This window comes from Primulina tabacum, chromosome 12 (genome assembly GCF_025594145.1).
Source record: "Primulina tabacum isolate GXHZ01 chromosome 12, ASM2559414v2, whole genome shotgun sequence".
NCBI lineage: Eukaryota > Viridiplantae > Streptophyta > Magnoliopsida > Lamiales > Gesneriaceae > Primulina > Primulina tabacum.
Genome location: NC_134561.1, coordinates 679,089 through 692,522, shown reverse-complemented (window position 1 = coordinate 692,522; position 13,434 = coordinate 679,089). Strand labels below are relative to the sequence as shown.

The window sequence follows — 13,434 nt, the reverse complement described above, 5'->3', positions numbered from 1 at the left end:
GAAAATGGGGGTGGAAGTAGAGAAAGAAGAATTTAAACAGTTGTTTTTAACGACTACAATCAGTTATCTTCACCTCAAAATGTGTGGAAATTATTTTTTATATAAATTTTAGGATCTAAATTAGTATTAAAAAACATTTTTATTTTACATAAAAAAATATTATTTTACTTCAATTAAAGAATGATTTTGAGAAAGATATTAAAAAATGGACAATATTATTTTATATGTTTTTGAGTAAAATAAAATAATGTAATGTAAACTTTGATATATGGAAGATTATATTTTATATTTCTAACTATCAAAAATCATTTTGGTAAAAAAATTATTGATAAATTTATAAATAAATATACAAAATATTTTAAATAACTTAATTGGTAAACGTTCCAGCAAAATGTTAGTTTTACACTTAACATAAATTGTTTTTAAGTCGGTTATTAAATTTAATTAGTTCGCATTTTTATTTTCAAGGTTATGTTGTTAATAAATTTTAAAAAAAATTATATTATGATAAATATGTATATATCATACTCTTTGTAATACACTAGATTTCTTAATTAGCACAAATATATCTCGATAGATAAATCATAAACACAAATATAATATATTAAAAAATCAATATTTACAAGTATTTAATAAAATAATATTATATTTCTCTATCTATTTTAAAGTATTATAATTATATATTAGTAAAATTCTAAACTTTTAATCAATAAAATATCTTTATTAAAGATAAAATGTATATATAATTGAATTTTTATAACAATAATTGAACTTAAAATAAATTCTATTTAAAAGTAAATGTACTTTTCAACCAAATCATTTTCAATTCACATGAACTCTTATGATAGTATAATGAGTCAATTTTGTAATATGAATATTTTATTTGGGTCATTCATGAAAAAAAATATTATTTTTTATTGTAAATATAGGAATGGTTAACACGTGTTACGAATAAAGATCAATAAAAAAGAGACCTATTATTTTCAATTAGTGGCTACATGCCTGAAATATTTATGCGTAAAAGAATTCTTTGGTAAATTACTACTTAGAAAAGTAGGAAACCACACAACCACCAAAAAATCCAACATTTGTTCCTAAATTATTGCGACAGCGAGAAGATGTGGTAAGAAGTAAGAACTATCCGTTGTTATGATCGAGAAGGAGTTTAGAGATGGTGAATAAACTCTTTCAAAAATAGTTGTTTTTAAAAATTTGTTTTCAATTTTTTTTAGGCGGTTGAAAGTTTTCTCGAACGGTTAGAAATATGAATCACTTGAAAAATGGTTCAAAATTTCTAATGATAGCTGCAATCGGTTGGCTAGCTTGTTAACAAGAAATGGTTCAGAATGTAAGCGATTGCAGAAAGTAACGACGCATGATTTTTATGGATGTTCGGAAATAAAATTCTTACGTCACCCATTCTTCATCTTCAGGAAGGATTCTACTAAAAAATTTTGGCTTTACAAACTATTGCAATAGCTCACTTCAATCAGGACTTATCACACTATCTGTTTTGAAACTTTTAATGATCACTTTACACTTCTGGATTTCAGTTCACCAGATAACTTAGTAAATCAAATAACCAAAAGGTTAATGATATAAAAAAACAGTATATTTTGGATAGCACGAAGTTGATCCTTCAAATGATTAGATATATTTCTGATGAGTGTGTGGTTGATGAGCGATTAAGTATGAAGCTTTAAATGCGTTCAAAATTTTCAAGTATGCAAGTGTAGTGATGTGGCAATCGCGCGGTTGAAAAGCTTGTAGTATCTTAATTGATGGATCTTCTTCTGTGTTATTCAACCCTTCTTTTATAGGTTATCTATCATTCCAACGGTCGAAAAAGATGTGTAACGTAAACTTGTAGCATTGGAATGATGTGTCACTATCAGCTGCAACAACATTAAATGTTCTCTTTTCTTGTGCAGATTTGAATCTCGTTCCTTTGAAGATCCTTTTATAGTAATTGTTAGCTCCTTAATAACTTGTAGGATATTTAAGCAATCTTTCCTTTTTGGAATATTGACATAAATGAAGATCTTTATCGGGACTGGAGCCCAACATAATTGACTTGTAGCAGTGCAAAACCATTGAATGTCCTGAGCCGGTCAGAGAATGTCCTTCATTTAGTGTGCAATAAATAGATCTTTAATGAAGCGATTGAAGTCTTTGAACAGCAGGTTGAGAAACTCTTAGCGGTTGACGCTCTTTGAATTGCCAAGTTGTTGTAGGCGGTTGAGTTTCAAGCGGTTGAAGTGTTCCGTGTTATACAAGATAAATTGCGGCCGGTTCCTGAAACATTTAGGTGCTGTTTGATTTTGTTGATCACCAAAACTTAAGGATAATAATTATATCTCTTAACATCAGTCAATTGAATTAATTGAAATAAATCAAAGTACATACAAATATGAAGAGATTGTGGGGAGATAATGGACAAAGTCATGGAGTAGTAAGAGAATGGGAAGAAATTTCAAATCATTTTAAAGAAAAGAAGAGCAACGACAGAATGAGAGAGACAACACAACAAATTCTAGCAACGTTCTTTTGTTATATATTTATATTTGTAAACTATTATAGCTTATTGTAAAAATAAATCATGTTAGAAATTTATCTCTCAAATTCCAGTAATTTTTCTTTAGTTTTCTTTGTTTATGATGTTGTATTTGTTTAGAAGATTATAACGACCAATCAAATTTAATATTTACAATTATTGTGTTTTTAGAAGCTAGATTTTTATGATTTTTACATAAATTGGTGTATTGTTATAACTGAGATGCTCGCAACTCTAGAAATATTGTGCAGGAAGATACAAAATATCTGGTTAAGCCTTTATGGGAAGAAAACACAAGGAAGTTGATTGATTTTTGAAATTCTTGAAAAAGTTTATACATTTAAAACAATCTTTTAGGTTGCGTTTAATTAGTGAGATGTGATTATATGTGAATAAATCATACCGAGACTATTAAACTAAGTTTATAGAATATGAAATAATGATGGATAAGAAATAACATGTTTACTTTAATTTATTAAATTTATGACTGAAATTATAATTAAGTGACGAGTTATAATTTTACTGTATGTCTATAATAAATAATCTTATTTTTAGTTTGTATTTTTAAAATTGGGATTTTGAATTTTTATTGAAGAAAGAACGTAAATTATTATTAATTCAAATTTAAGTTATTTTAATTTTCCAAAATTATTGGATATAAATATTATTTATTGTTTGAAAAATAAAAATTAATAAATTGAATAAAAATTTCCATGAATGAGGATAAAATAAAATGAAAGGTATTAAATAATATATTAAATTATTTGATTTTTTTATTCTTGTTTTATAGTTTTTAAAAATTAAATTTTCATAAATTATTTGTTTGAAGTAAAATATATTAATGCAATTGTTCTTAGTTGGAAAGAGTATAAATAAAAAATATTATTAATCACATCTTTTATTTGTGATAAATCATCATTTTTTAAAAGCTAAATTAGGTGAGTATCGATGAGCTTTACGAGTTAACACGGACCATAAAAAACAAATAAACATGAAATTAATAAAACTATTAGTATAATCAAGTAAAGATAACCTTAAAATTGAAATAGAATATATAATATTTGTCACATCTAGTTCAATAATAAAATATTCCTATTAATTTCACATGATGAAATGGATAGATGCTAATATTTGAGCTCATTTTATTTCTACTAAGAATTTGTAACATTATTACTATAGTTATTTAAATAATTTTTATATTATTACTTTTTTATTATCAATATAATTAGATTTTTTATTTGAATAATGTGAAAAATACAATTATTCTATATTTTGTTAGACACATGTTTCAAATCTTGGCCACTAATTTTAAAATTTTTTCTCCTCTCGTTTCTTTTTTTTTTTTTTTTTGCCAAAAAACAATAAATTACTTGCATTATTTATAGTTCATCTAACACTAAAGTCGTGATATATCTAACATACATATAAATATACCACTTTCAATTGTGAATTTCCTTATATGTCCTTGTTCATTTAAGTTGGTCAATTAAATTATTAGGTTATCTTAAGGATTTTTTTTGTAATTCATTGTCCATCATAAATGAATTTGGACATTAATACACATTCCTCTTTATTTCTTAAATTTTATACCAAAAAAATTATTTTTTTACATTTCCTTGTTCATTTAAGTTAGCAAATTAAATTAATATGTATTTTTAAGGGTTTTTTTGTGATTCATTGTCCATCTTAGATAGATTTGGACATTAATTCACATTCTTCTTTATTTTCTAAACTTTATGTAAAAAAATTATTTATTTACATTTCTTAGTTAATTTTTGTGATTCATTGTCCATTATCTATGTGTACTCTATTTAAGTAAAGTTTAGTTTTGATTTTGATAAAATTCACTATTCTGTTATTTTTATTTTTATTGTTTTTTCCGTTTTGAATGATATTTGAATGAAATTTTTTTTGCTAATTTATCATTTAAGAGGGCTGTATTATGTCGCGGATTGAAAAATGTCATATAAATAAGTAAATATATATGATTTATTGTCATGATGTATTTTTATGTATTGTGTTTTGATATATTTAGATTGATAAATACTTATAAACATGATGTTATCAAACGACTTTAAACATTATCTAATTTTCGTGATTATATTTTTCATTATTAGTCACCTACGTGCATCGCACGTGTACATTCCTAGTATATATCTATATACCTATAAAAGTGTGGATCACTCATTTGTTTTCCAATTGTGAAAAGACATAAATGTCTTCTTTGTTAATATGAATTCAAAAAATCATATAAGGATATATATGTAAAATTGTAACAAATGCTAATAAATTATCATTACAACATACATTGATTGTAGTAATTTATACCATTTCAATAATAAAATATAACTCCTATATTAATTTTAGCAAATACTTGATATTTATACTACATTTAAATGTTTTATTTTTTTAATTCTCTCTCTACATTTTTTAATGATTTTATTATAATTTTGTAATTATATTTTTATTGCAATTTCTAATTAAGTAATAAATAAATTATAGTATTACAAGAAGATATATAAAAAAATTTAACTATATGTCCAATTATAGAATAACATGATAAATATAAAATAATATGATAATGTGAAATTTAATACTAACATATTTTATGGGTTTAAACAAAGAATTGAAAGTAAATAGTTTAATAAATTTATTAGACGAATTTATATCAATAATTATGAATGTCAATATGTTAATAATATCATAAAATATGAAGCTCTTGGAAAAATTTGGAGAGTTTGACTATAGTAAGAAAAATAAAGATTTTAGTAGCACTTTTATAAAAGATTATACATACGACAAATTTATAAATTCAGTACACAAAAATTTGGTGATATTTGAAATATCTACTCCTATAGAAATATGGATGATAGACAAAGTTTTGAATAGATATTCGATAATAAAAAATACATTAGAGAAATAATATTTTCTTCATACATAATTCTTACAAAAATATTAAAAGAATAGATTTTTTAATAAATCTATATATTTTCCATTAAAAATATTAAAATAATATATATTTAACTATTATATTTATAAAAGTGTAAAAAGAATAATAAAGTTTTTTATTGTAAATTTTCTACTATTCTCATAAATTTTGTGTTGTTAGATTAATTGCATGAAAACTTTTCTACACAATCATTAAATACATGAAGATCATAATAATGTTTTTATTTTTTAATAGAAAATCGCAACATAAGAAACTTTGAAAATAATGTTACATAAAAATTGAATAAAATAATTGATAATAAAAATATATTAGAGAAATAACATTTTCTTGATACATAATTCTTAAAAAAAATATTAAATGAATAGTTTAATTAAAAAAAATAATTAAAAATATTAAAAGATTATATATTTAATTATTATACTTATAAAAGTGTAAAAAGAATAACAAAATTTTTCATTGTAAATTTTCTACTATTCCCATAAATTATGTGTTGTTAGATTAATTGCATGAAAATTTTCTACACAATCATTAAATACATGAAGATCATAATAGACGTTTTTATTTTTTAATAGAAAATTGCAACATAAGAAACTTTGAAAATAATTTTACATAAAAATTGAATTGATATTTGATAATAAAAATACATTAGAGAAATAACATTTTCTTGATACATAATTCTTAGAAAAAATATTAACATAATATATTTTTTAATTTTAAAAAATAATTAAAAATATTAAAAAACTATATATTTAACTATTATACTTATAAAAGTGTAAAAAAATTAACAAGATTTTTCATTGTTAAAAGCAAATATTTTTTAAAAAGTTTATTCACCACATCTAAATTCTTTCCTGATCTCAACAATATACAATCACTAAACACATAAAAATACGTAATATATATATATATATACATATATAATTGTAATTGATGGCTTAATGAAAAATATAAATTATATACTTTTTAAAAAATTATTCATTAACTAATGTATATGAAAATTAATTTATCTATGATATATAATTCTAAGGCAAAAGATAAAAAAGTTTTGTAGGAGGATAAATAATATTTAAATTGAATAATATATGTTATATTTTATTATTAATATTATTATTTCATTAGTTTTGATAATATTTTGATGAATTGGTTACAAATATTTTAAATTGATAATTATTTGCCCTTAGTGTGCTTCACTTATATAAATTATTATTTATGCATTTATAAAATCCATAATTTGGTTGATTTTTAGGTTATTATACCTTATACGTGGTGCTTAGATATATATATTTTCAAAATATGTTTCATTTCAATTCGTTTTATGTATTATGCTCATTATAATTTATTATATAACATAAAATCAATTGCTTGAATTTTAATTCGAGAAATGATTTTGAAAGTAAGATATATAAGTTCTTAATTAATTTATTCGTCTAATATGACAAAAGACTAAACCAATATAAATAAAAAAAAATGATTCAAATTATTTTTTTAAAAAAATCATATTTTGATTTTTTTAAAATAATTAATATTCACGTGCATCGCACGTGCTTTTTGCTAGTACATATAAAAGAACAATTTGACATACTGCAATAACCTCATCAGATGCAAGAAAACTATTGAACTTTAAGATACCACACTAGATATCATAAACCTCTTTGCATTTAATTTCTAACAGATGTGATGTGTTTGAGTAGCATTTTGACCACATTAGGGGAAACTTTTGAAACTGAATGCCTCAAGCTTTGAATCTTTTCTTCAGTTTCTGCCTCCAGCCTTTTCAGTGTCGAATCCGAGCTCCCGCTTGACTACAAACAAACAAAATTTAAGCAATCAATGATACTTGTGCTGTATGTTTAAGATTCAAGAAAATGGAAGAGAGGGAGAGACTTGAATAAAATAGATGGACAACCAACCTCAGAAATTTTCTTTTGGTGCTCGGATTCCAGATGGGATCGGTAGTTCGCGACTTCCCTTTCAGCTTCTTCCTTGGCCTGCCTTAATCTTGTCATCTTCACTGAAAATTATGTACATGGAATAAAAAATGAAACATGCAATGATTTTCTTGAAGCAAACAAGAATTTGAGGCATGTGTACAGTTTCTAGCTGCCGAGACGATTTGTTGAGCCTCCTGTTCGGCAGTAAGCAGCATCTGTATGCCTCCCTGTCCTCTCATTGAATCCATTGAAACTACACCAACAAACGACAAGATCGATCAGGTGAAATGTTTGAAACGAAAGGACGACGAAGAAAGAACGATGATCCTATACCTGTTTTCCTGAGCAAAAGGTTGCAATATGTTTCTTGATGAAACTGGTGGAGAGGATCAAATGGTTCAGGACACAATGGATGATTGAACGTGTGATTATTTCCATAGAAATAGAAGGTTTCTGTTTTATGTAACTTTTACTAAGTCAATTTCCCATTAAATTAATGGACAATAAAATATCCTTGGAAATATCCACATATATGTTGATCAGATTCAAATAAATTGTTCTCATCTTTTAAATTTTGTAAATAATTGACAGCATTATTGTTGAACTAATTGAGAACATTATATTTTCTATCAAAATGGCAAATGTGATCCATCTCACTTAATTCTCATTTAAATTCTATTAAATTATTGAAAATCATCATTATGCAACAAAGTTGTTGAACTGAGTACGAGAAATTAAAGAAAGAAATGTGGCTCTGTTGCAGACTTTATCAGATTTGATGACTAAACTCTCTGCTTGAATCTTGATGCATAAATTTCACAGAAGGGAGTCTGCCCTGGTTGTTAATCTCTTGAAATAATTGACAGGTATCGGCGGCAGCTTGGTCCGGAACCGGGGGTGGCGCAGATAGTAAATCCCGAAGATCAATACAACTACTTGGAATGGAGTAACATACAAAAACACAGCCCAGATCAATGCAAATACAATAAAGATAGAAGTGGCTCTAGGATCTCTCCAGCTCAATAGAGATAGCACCCTCTCCCCTTGCATTGCCAAGTCTGCGACCACGGTTTGTACTCTTCCTGCGATGCTTCGCAGCCTGTCGTATCTCCTCCTCACTGTATCCGTGTCACGAGTAGTAGGGAATGTGTCGTATTCCTCGTCTAGTTCATCAGGGTTAGCATCCTCGGCTTGAGAAAGTCGAGCATCCATGTGGGGCGGAAGCCTTGACCTAAACCTGAGGTTCCACAAACCAATGACAAATAGGTATAAGAAGATAGTGGGCAAGATCAGTTCTGGATAGCAGATCAGTATCATGAATAGTACGTGCACGAGGACCGTTGTCACTGGGTTTTTCCAGTGACAGATCCCATCCATCCATTTAAAGATTTGTGAGATGCCCGAAAGAAGCATCATTATGCGGTGAAAGTGGGCTTTGCTCCTTCTAAGACTCCAGACTTGGTAATCCACATCCAACAAGTATTCGACTACCTCACTTCTGAGGGGTGGTTCGGCACGGGATAACTTTGATGCCACAAGTACCATTGCATTGAGGCGAAGCCAATCGATGTGCCTAATGGCAATCGGTTGTACGTAATGCATCTTTGGGAGAAGTGGCCTTCCATATTGTGTCAGCATATTCACCCAAGCGGTGCAGGTAAAACGTAACGCTAAGTGGAGCTCCCCGTTTTTCTTTAGACCAGCAGGAGTAAGAACCAGCAATGGATAGGAATGGGTGTATACTCGATCAATTTCGAGTGTGGAGATCCTTATTCGTATCTTTCCCAGCTTCTGATCCTTTTTCGGATCATCCTTGTTATTGACATGGCAATCATCAAACACAGCAATTGTGATGACAGTACAAGGATCATATACTTCCCAAGTGTACTGCTCGTTCCAACGAGGATGTAGCGTGTCGAGCAGTGTTCTGGTTCGAACCCATTTGTTCCCATACTTAGCCACACAAAAAGCATCCGTCAGTTTACCCTCTTTAGCTTTCGCTGCCAGCAGGTTTCGAGCACTCAGAATACCGATTTCAAGAATTCCCATGCTTGGCTTTCTCAAAATCTTGGATGATGGCTGAAGATCGCTGCTAAATTGCGTGGACTCATCCAGAACATGGTAACCAGCATCTATGCAGAGCCGAAGAAGAATCCTGCTAGCAAATTTCTCCCTCCGCATATCTAATTCCTCTGCCATTGCCGGCTTGTGGAGGGCAAACCACTGCGCATCTGGAAGTTTACCTATCTCTAATCTTTGAGGAATCTCCCGAGTCGGTATGATCACCCTTCCAATCACTTCAACCTTGCCCCCTCCAACCTTGTCCTCCACGCTGAAAATTATGTACTCATCAAAAGGCTCAGATGCTATAAATATAAGCTCCTCATTCCACTCAGGATTAGTGCTCTTCATGGGAGCACCCCTCGTCGCCCTTCCCTGACCCCCAAGACGTACATTCACAAACGTGTCGGGTTGTCTTCCTGGATCTGAAGCCACGAGGTCTTGCGCTGAGATGATATGCGCTCGGAGATAATACATCTTGGGAGAGAAATACACTTTTGAACGTGTGCTCGCAAGGCTTTGCTGGCTTAGGCCATGTGCATCAGAGTGCCAAGCCTCTGGGAAGGCTTCATCAGCTTGTGTTCCCATCCAAACCGCAAGCATGATCTCTCCTCGTTTGAGTATCTCCCCGTTTCTGTGCTCCAGCCTAAACCACTGAGGAGCTAAAGGACTGTCCGGGGGCACACGAACAGGCACTTCGGAAACATCAAACACATATCTCCCCACGAAGTCATCCATTGAAACATCTTTATCTTTAACTATAACTTCAATCAAACTGGACTGAAGTTTCTCTTTGGAGAACGCGAAAACGCTGTCCCAAACTGGGTCCTGATTCTTCTCCAAATAGCTAGTCACCCCTGTATAGTTCCCGATCTTCACCACGACGTATGGATCGAGACTTCCGGTTATGTCCTTCACCGGAAGATCTCTAGCCTTGACAACTCTTACGAACAAATAATTCATCTGCTCCACCATATCATAAGTGCTCGCAGTCTTGTCCCTTCCCCAATAGCCCATTCTGGCTGCCAAAGGAGGCTTAGTCTCAACCACTCTATACTCGGGTTTCTGTTCAGGAAATTGCATTTGCATCACAGTAGTAGTCGAAGAAACCGGTGCAGCCTGAGCAAAATCCAACCGGGATTCCTCGAAAAACGGCTTTCCAGCCGGCGGCCGAGGAGGGCCACCACCACCACCAGTTCCCAAAGAGTAAAATCTCCTGACATTCTTTTCCTTCTTTTTCTTCTTGTTTCTCTCGTAACTCTCTTGATGGAGATACTCGTCATCAATCCTACTGCCATCGAAATCCCCCGGAGGAATGATCCCTTCTGTTGCTTCATGATGATGGTTATGATGACGATTTCCGACAACATCCACCCGTTCCGAGACCTCCTCCAGGGGATCAATATGATGGAATCCATCAACACCCGCATCCACTGCATATATTTTCAAAGCAATGTCACCCTTAACATGAGAAAAGATACCTCTTTTATCAAGAGGATACCTCTGAACCACAGCCTCCTTCTCAGAAACAGGAACAGACGAGCCAGAAATCCGAACCTTTCCCAGAAAACTTTTGTGGTGGCCATGTTTGTTCTTATCACTGTACACAAAAACCTCGACAGCTTCACCATGAAAGTCTCTAGGATTCTTGATATCAAACACGAGCTTTTCGTCCCAACACGGGTTGAGATCTTTGGATTTTGTGGAGGTCCTTCGGCGTTGATCTTGAACTTCAACTTCCACAAAAGGGCTGGCAGAACCATTCCCATCTTTAGGCATGAGATCACTGGCTTCAAGAACTTCGACCACTAGTTTCGCCATTGATGATTATTAGGCTGAATTCTTTGCACTCAGTTACTGTTGCAAACAAAACAAATATACGTAGAGATGAAGAGGCGGAGAAAAATAAACAAGGTTTGAGTTTCTTTTTGCGTAATGTTAAGACAGAAAAAGACGTCTTTTGTAAGGAGAGAATCGAGCGGGCCAAGTCGAATTCTTCGAACTTAAATTTTTTAATAAATATAAAGTATAGGATAATGATGTAATAAAAAATACAGATTGCAAGTGTTAGATAATTAATTTTTTATTATTAAAGATTTATGGAAGTATGATTTACCGAAAATGTTCCCAAAAAAGGAGATTCCCTCTTTTACTTGGATGGAATTTTCCTTTTAAAAAGTAGTAATGAACAAGGACGACAAATTTGAGACTAGAATTGTAGTATAATTCAAAATAAATAGATGGATGAGGTTAAAATTAATGAATTCATAATAATCGGTAGGTAAACCAATCATTTCTGTTTTAAAAATATTTGATTTGTATTTAAAATTATTGAATTCGATAGTTCGAATTGTTTGATTGTTTCTACCCAAGACTTCCTTTGATTAAAGATATTTAGGCAAAAAATTTATGGATGGTAGTTTCCATTTTTATACCATGGGACAAAATATAGAGTATTTTGTAAAATAATGTCCACTTATATATATATACACACACACACACACATATATATATATACACATATAATAACATATATATATATATGTTATTATTTTATTAGATGGAATATAAAATTTAAGCAAGTGTTTTGGATTTTATCTGATTTTTTTACCTGTTTCCCAATTTGTCCACGGGCAATTCCAATATCTCGCGTCTGATCGCAAGGTCTTCCTGAAAACTACGTTTATCCCTCAACTTCACAAAAGATTATTTTTTAGTACCTCTTTACTAGATTTTCTAATAACTATATTTTAACAGATGAATTTACCAATGCAGAAACATGATTATATATTAAGACAATCGAAAAAGGAAACGAAGCTTATATAATTGAAACGGGCGGAATAAACAGATATATATAATTAATAGGTCTCTTGTGAGACGGTCTCACGAATCTTTATATGTGAGACGGGTCAATCTTATCGATATTCACAATAAAAAGTAATACTTTTAGCATAAAAGTAATATTTTTGCATGGATGGCCCAAATAAGAGATCTCTCTCATAAAATACGACCCGTGAGATCGTCTCACACAAGTTGGTGACATATATAATACATTGGATATATCTCAGAAGTTTGATCTTTATCAGTTCTTTCAACAGACGAATTGCACTTAAAAGCTAACAACACTCCAATTTGTGTTTGGGTTTCAAGAATCAGTGCCACTTTTTCTTTCACTTTGGGGGAACCTTATTCTGTGGAATATTGTGGCCAACAGTATTTAAAGTTTCTCTTTGAATATACAGACGCCTTTTTTTGGGCTTTAGGAAGAAGAATGTTCTTCATGGATAATGTCTCCCCACCACCACTTTCCCAATCGAATATTTCTTACTTTTCTTATGTTTGAATCTTGGTAGATATATACATATTGAAGCGATGAAATATTGAACTGAATTTTTGAGTATATTAGTATTTCTCCGGTTTATGCGAGGTACGAAATATTATTTTATGTAAATAATGATTAAAATTAATAAGTATTATTGTTTGAATGATTATTTAAAATTATTGATTAGGTTGGAATCTTAATCCGGTAAATCCAGAACCAATGCAATCCGATGTCACACAAGATTGATTCTGTTTCATCACACATCAATCCAGAACCGGTTTAAGTCCCGATGAAACGCCTAGTTTTATGAGTGAAAAAAATTTAAAGTATGTATTTGGATAGGTATTTGTAAAACATTTCCGAAAAATATTTTTTAAAATGTTCTCCAAGTATAATTTTTGAAAAAACAATTGAGAGATGTTTTTTTTTTAATATTTTTAGAAATGAAGACAATTATTAATATCATAACATATTACATTTAAATTGTAAAAACCATTTTATTAAATAGTTTATTTTATCTTTGACTAGTAACATTAACATATTTTCTATTTATTTATTTATTTATTTTGCAGCATTTTATCATATTAATTACTCTGATATTAATTTTTGATTCTCG

At 29.9% G+C, this 13,434-nt stretch overlaps 2 protein-coding genes across 2 annotated transcripts; both read right to left on the bottom strand.

Annotated features, from left to right (window-relative positions):
- Nucleotides 1-7,056: 7,056 nt before the first annotated feature.
- LOC142520572 (V-type proton ATPase subunit G-like) lies at nucleotides 7,057-7,806 on the bottom strand. Its single transcript, XM_075623609.1, has 4 exons — nucleotides 7,769-7,806; nucleotides 7,596-7,688; nucleotides 7,415-7,515; nucleotides 7,057-7,306 (listed from the first exon to the last, which is right to left on the bottom strand). The coding sequence occupies exons 2-4, from the start codon at nucleotides 7,681-7,683 to the stop codon at nucleotides 7,163-7,165; spliced, it is 333 nt and encodes a 110-aa protein (XP_075479724.1). The 5' UTR covers nucleotides 7,684-7,688; nucleotides 7,769-7,806; the 3' UTR covers nucleotides 7,057-7,162.
- Nucleotides 7,807-8,251: 445 nt separating this feature from the next.
- On the bottom strand, nucleotides 8,252-11,487 carry LOC142520571 (FT-interacting protein 7-like). Its single transcript, XM_075623608.1, has one exon. It carries the CDS (start codon nucleotides 11,315-11,317, stop codon nucleotides 8,252-8,254), a length of 3,066 nt encoding a protein of 1,021 aa, XP_075479723.1. The 5' UTR covers nucleotides 11,318-11,487.
- Between the last annotated feature and the right edge of the window lie 1,947 nt (nucleotides 11,488-13,434).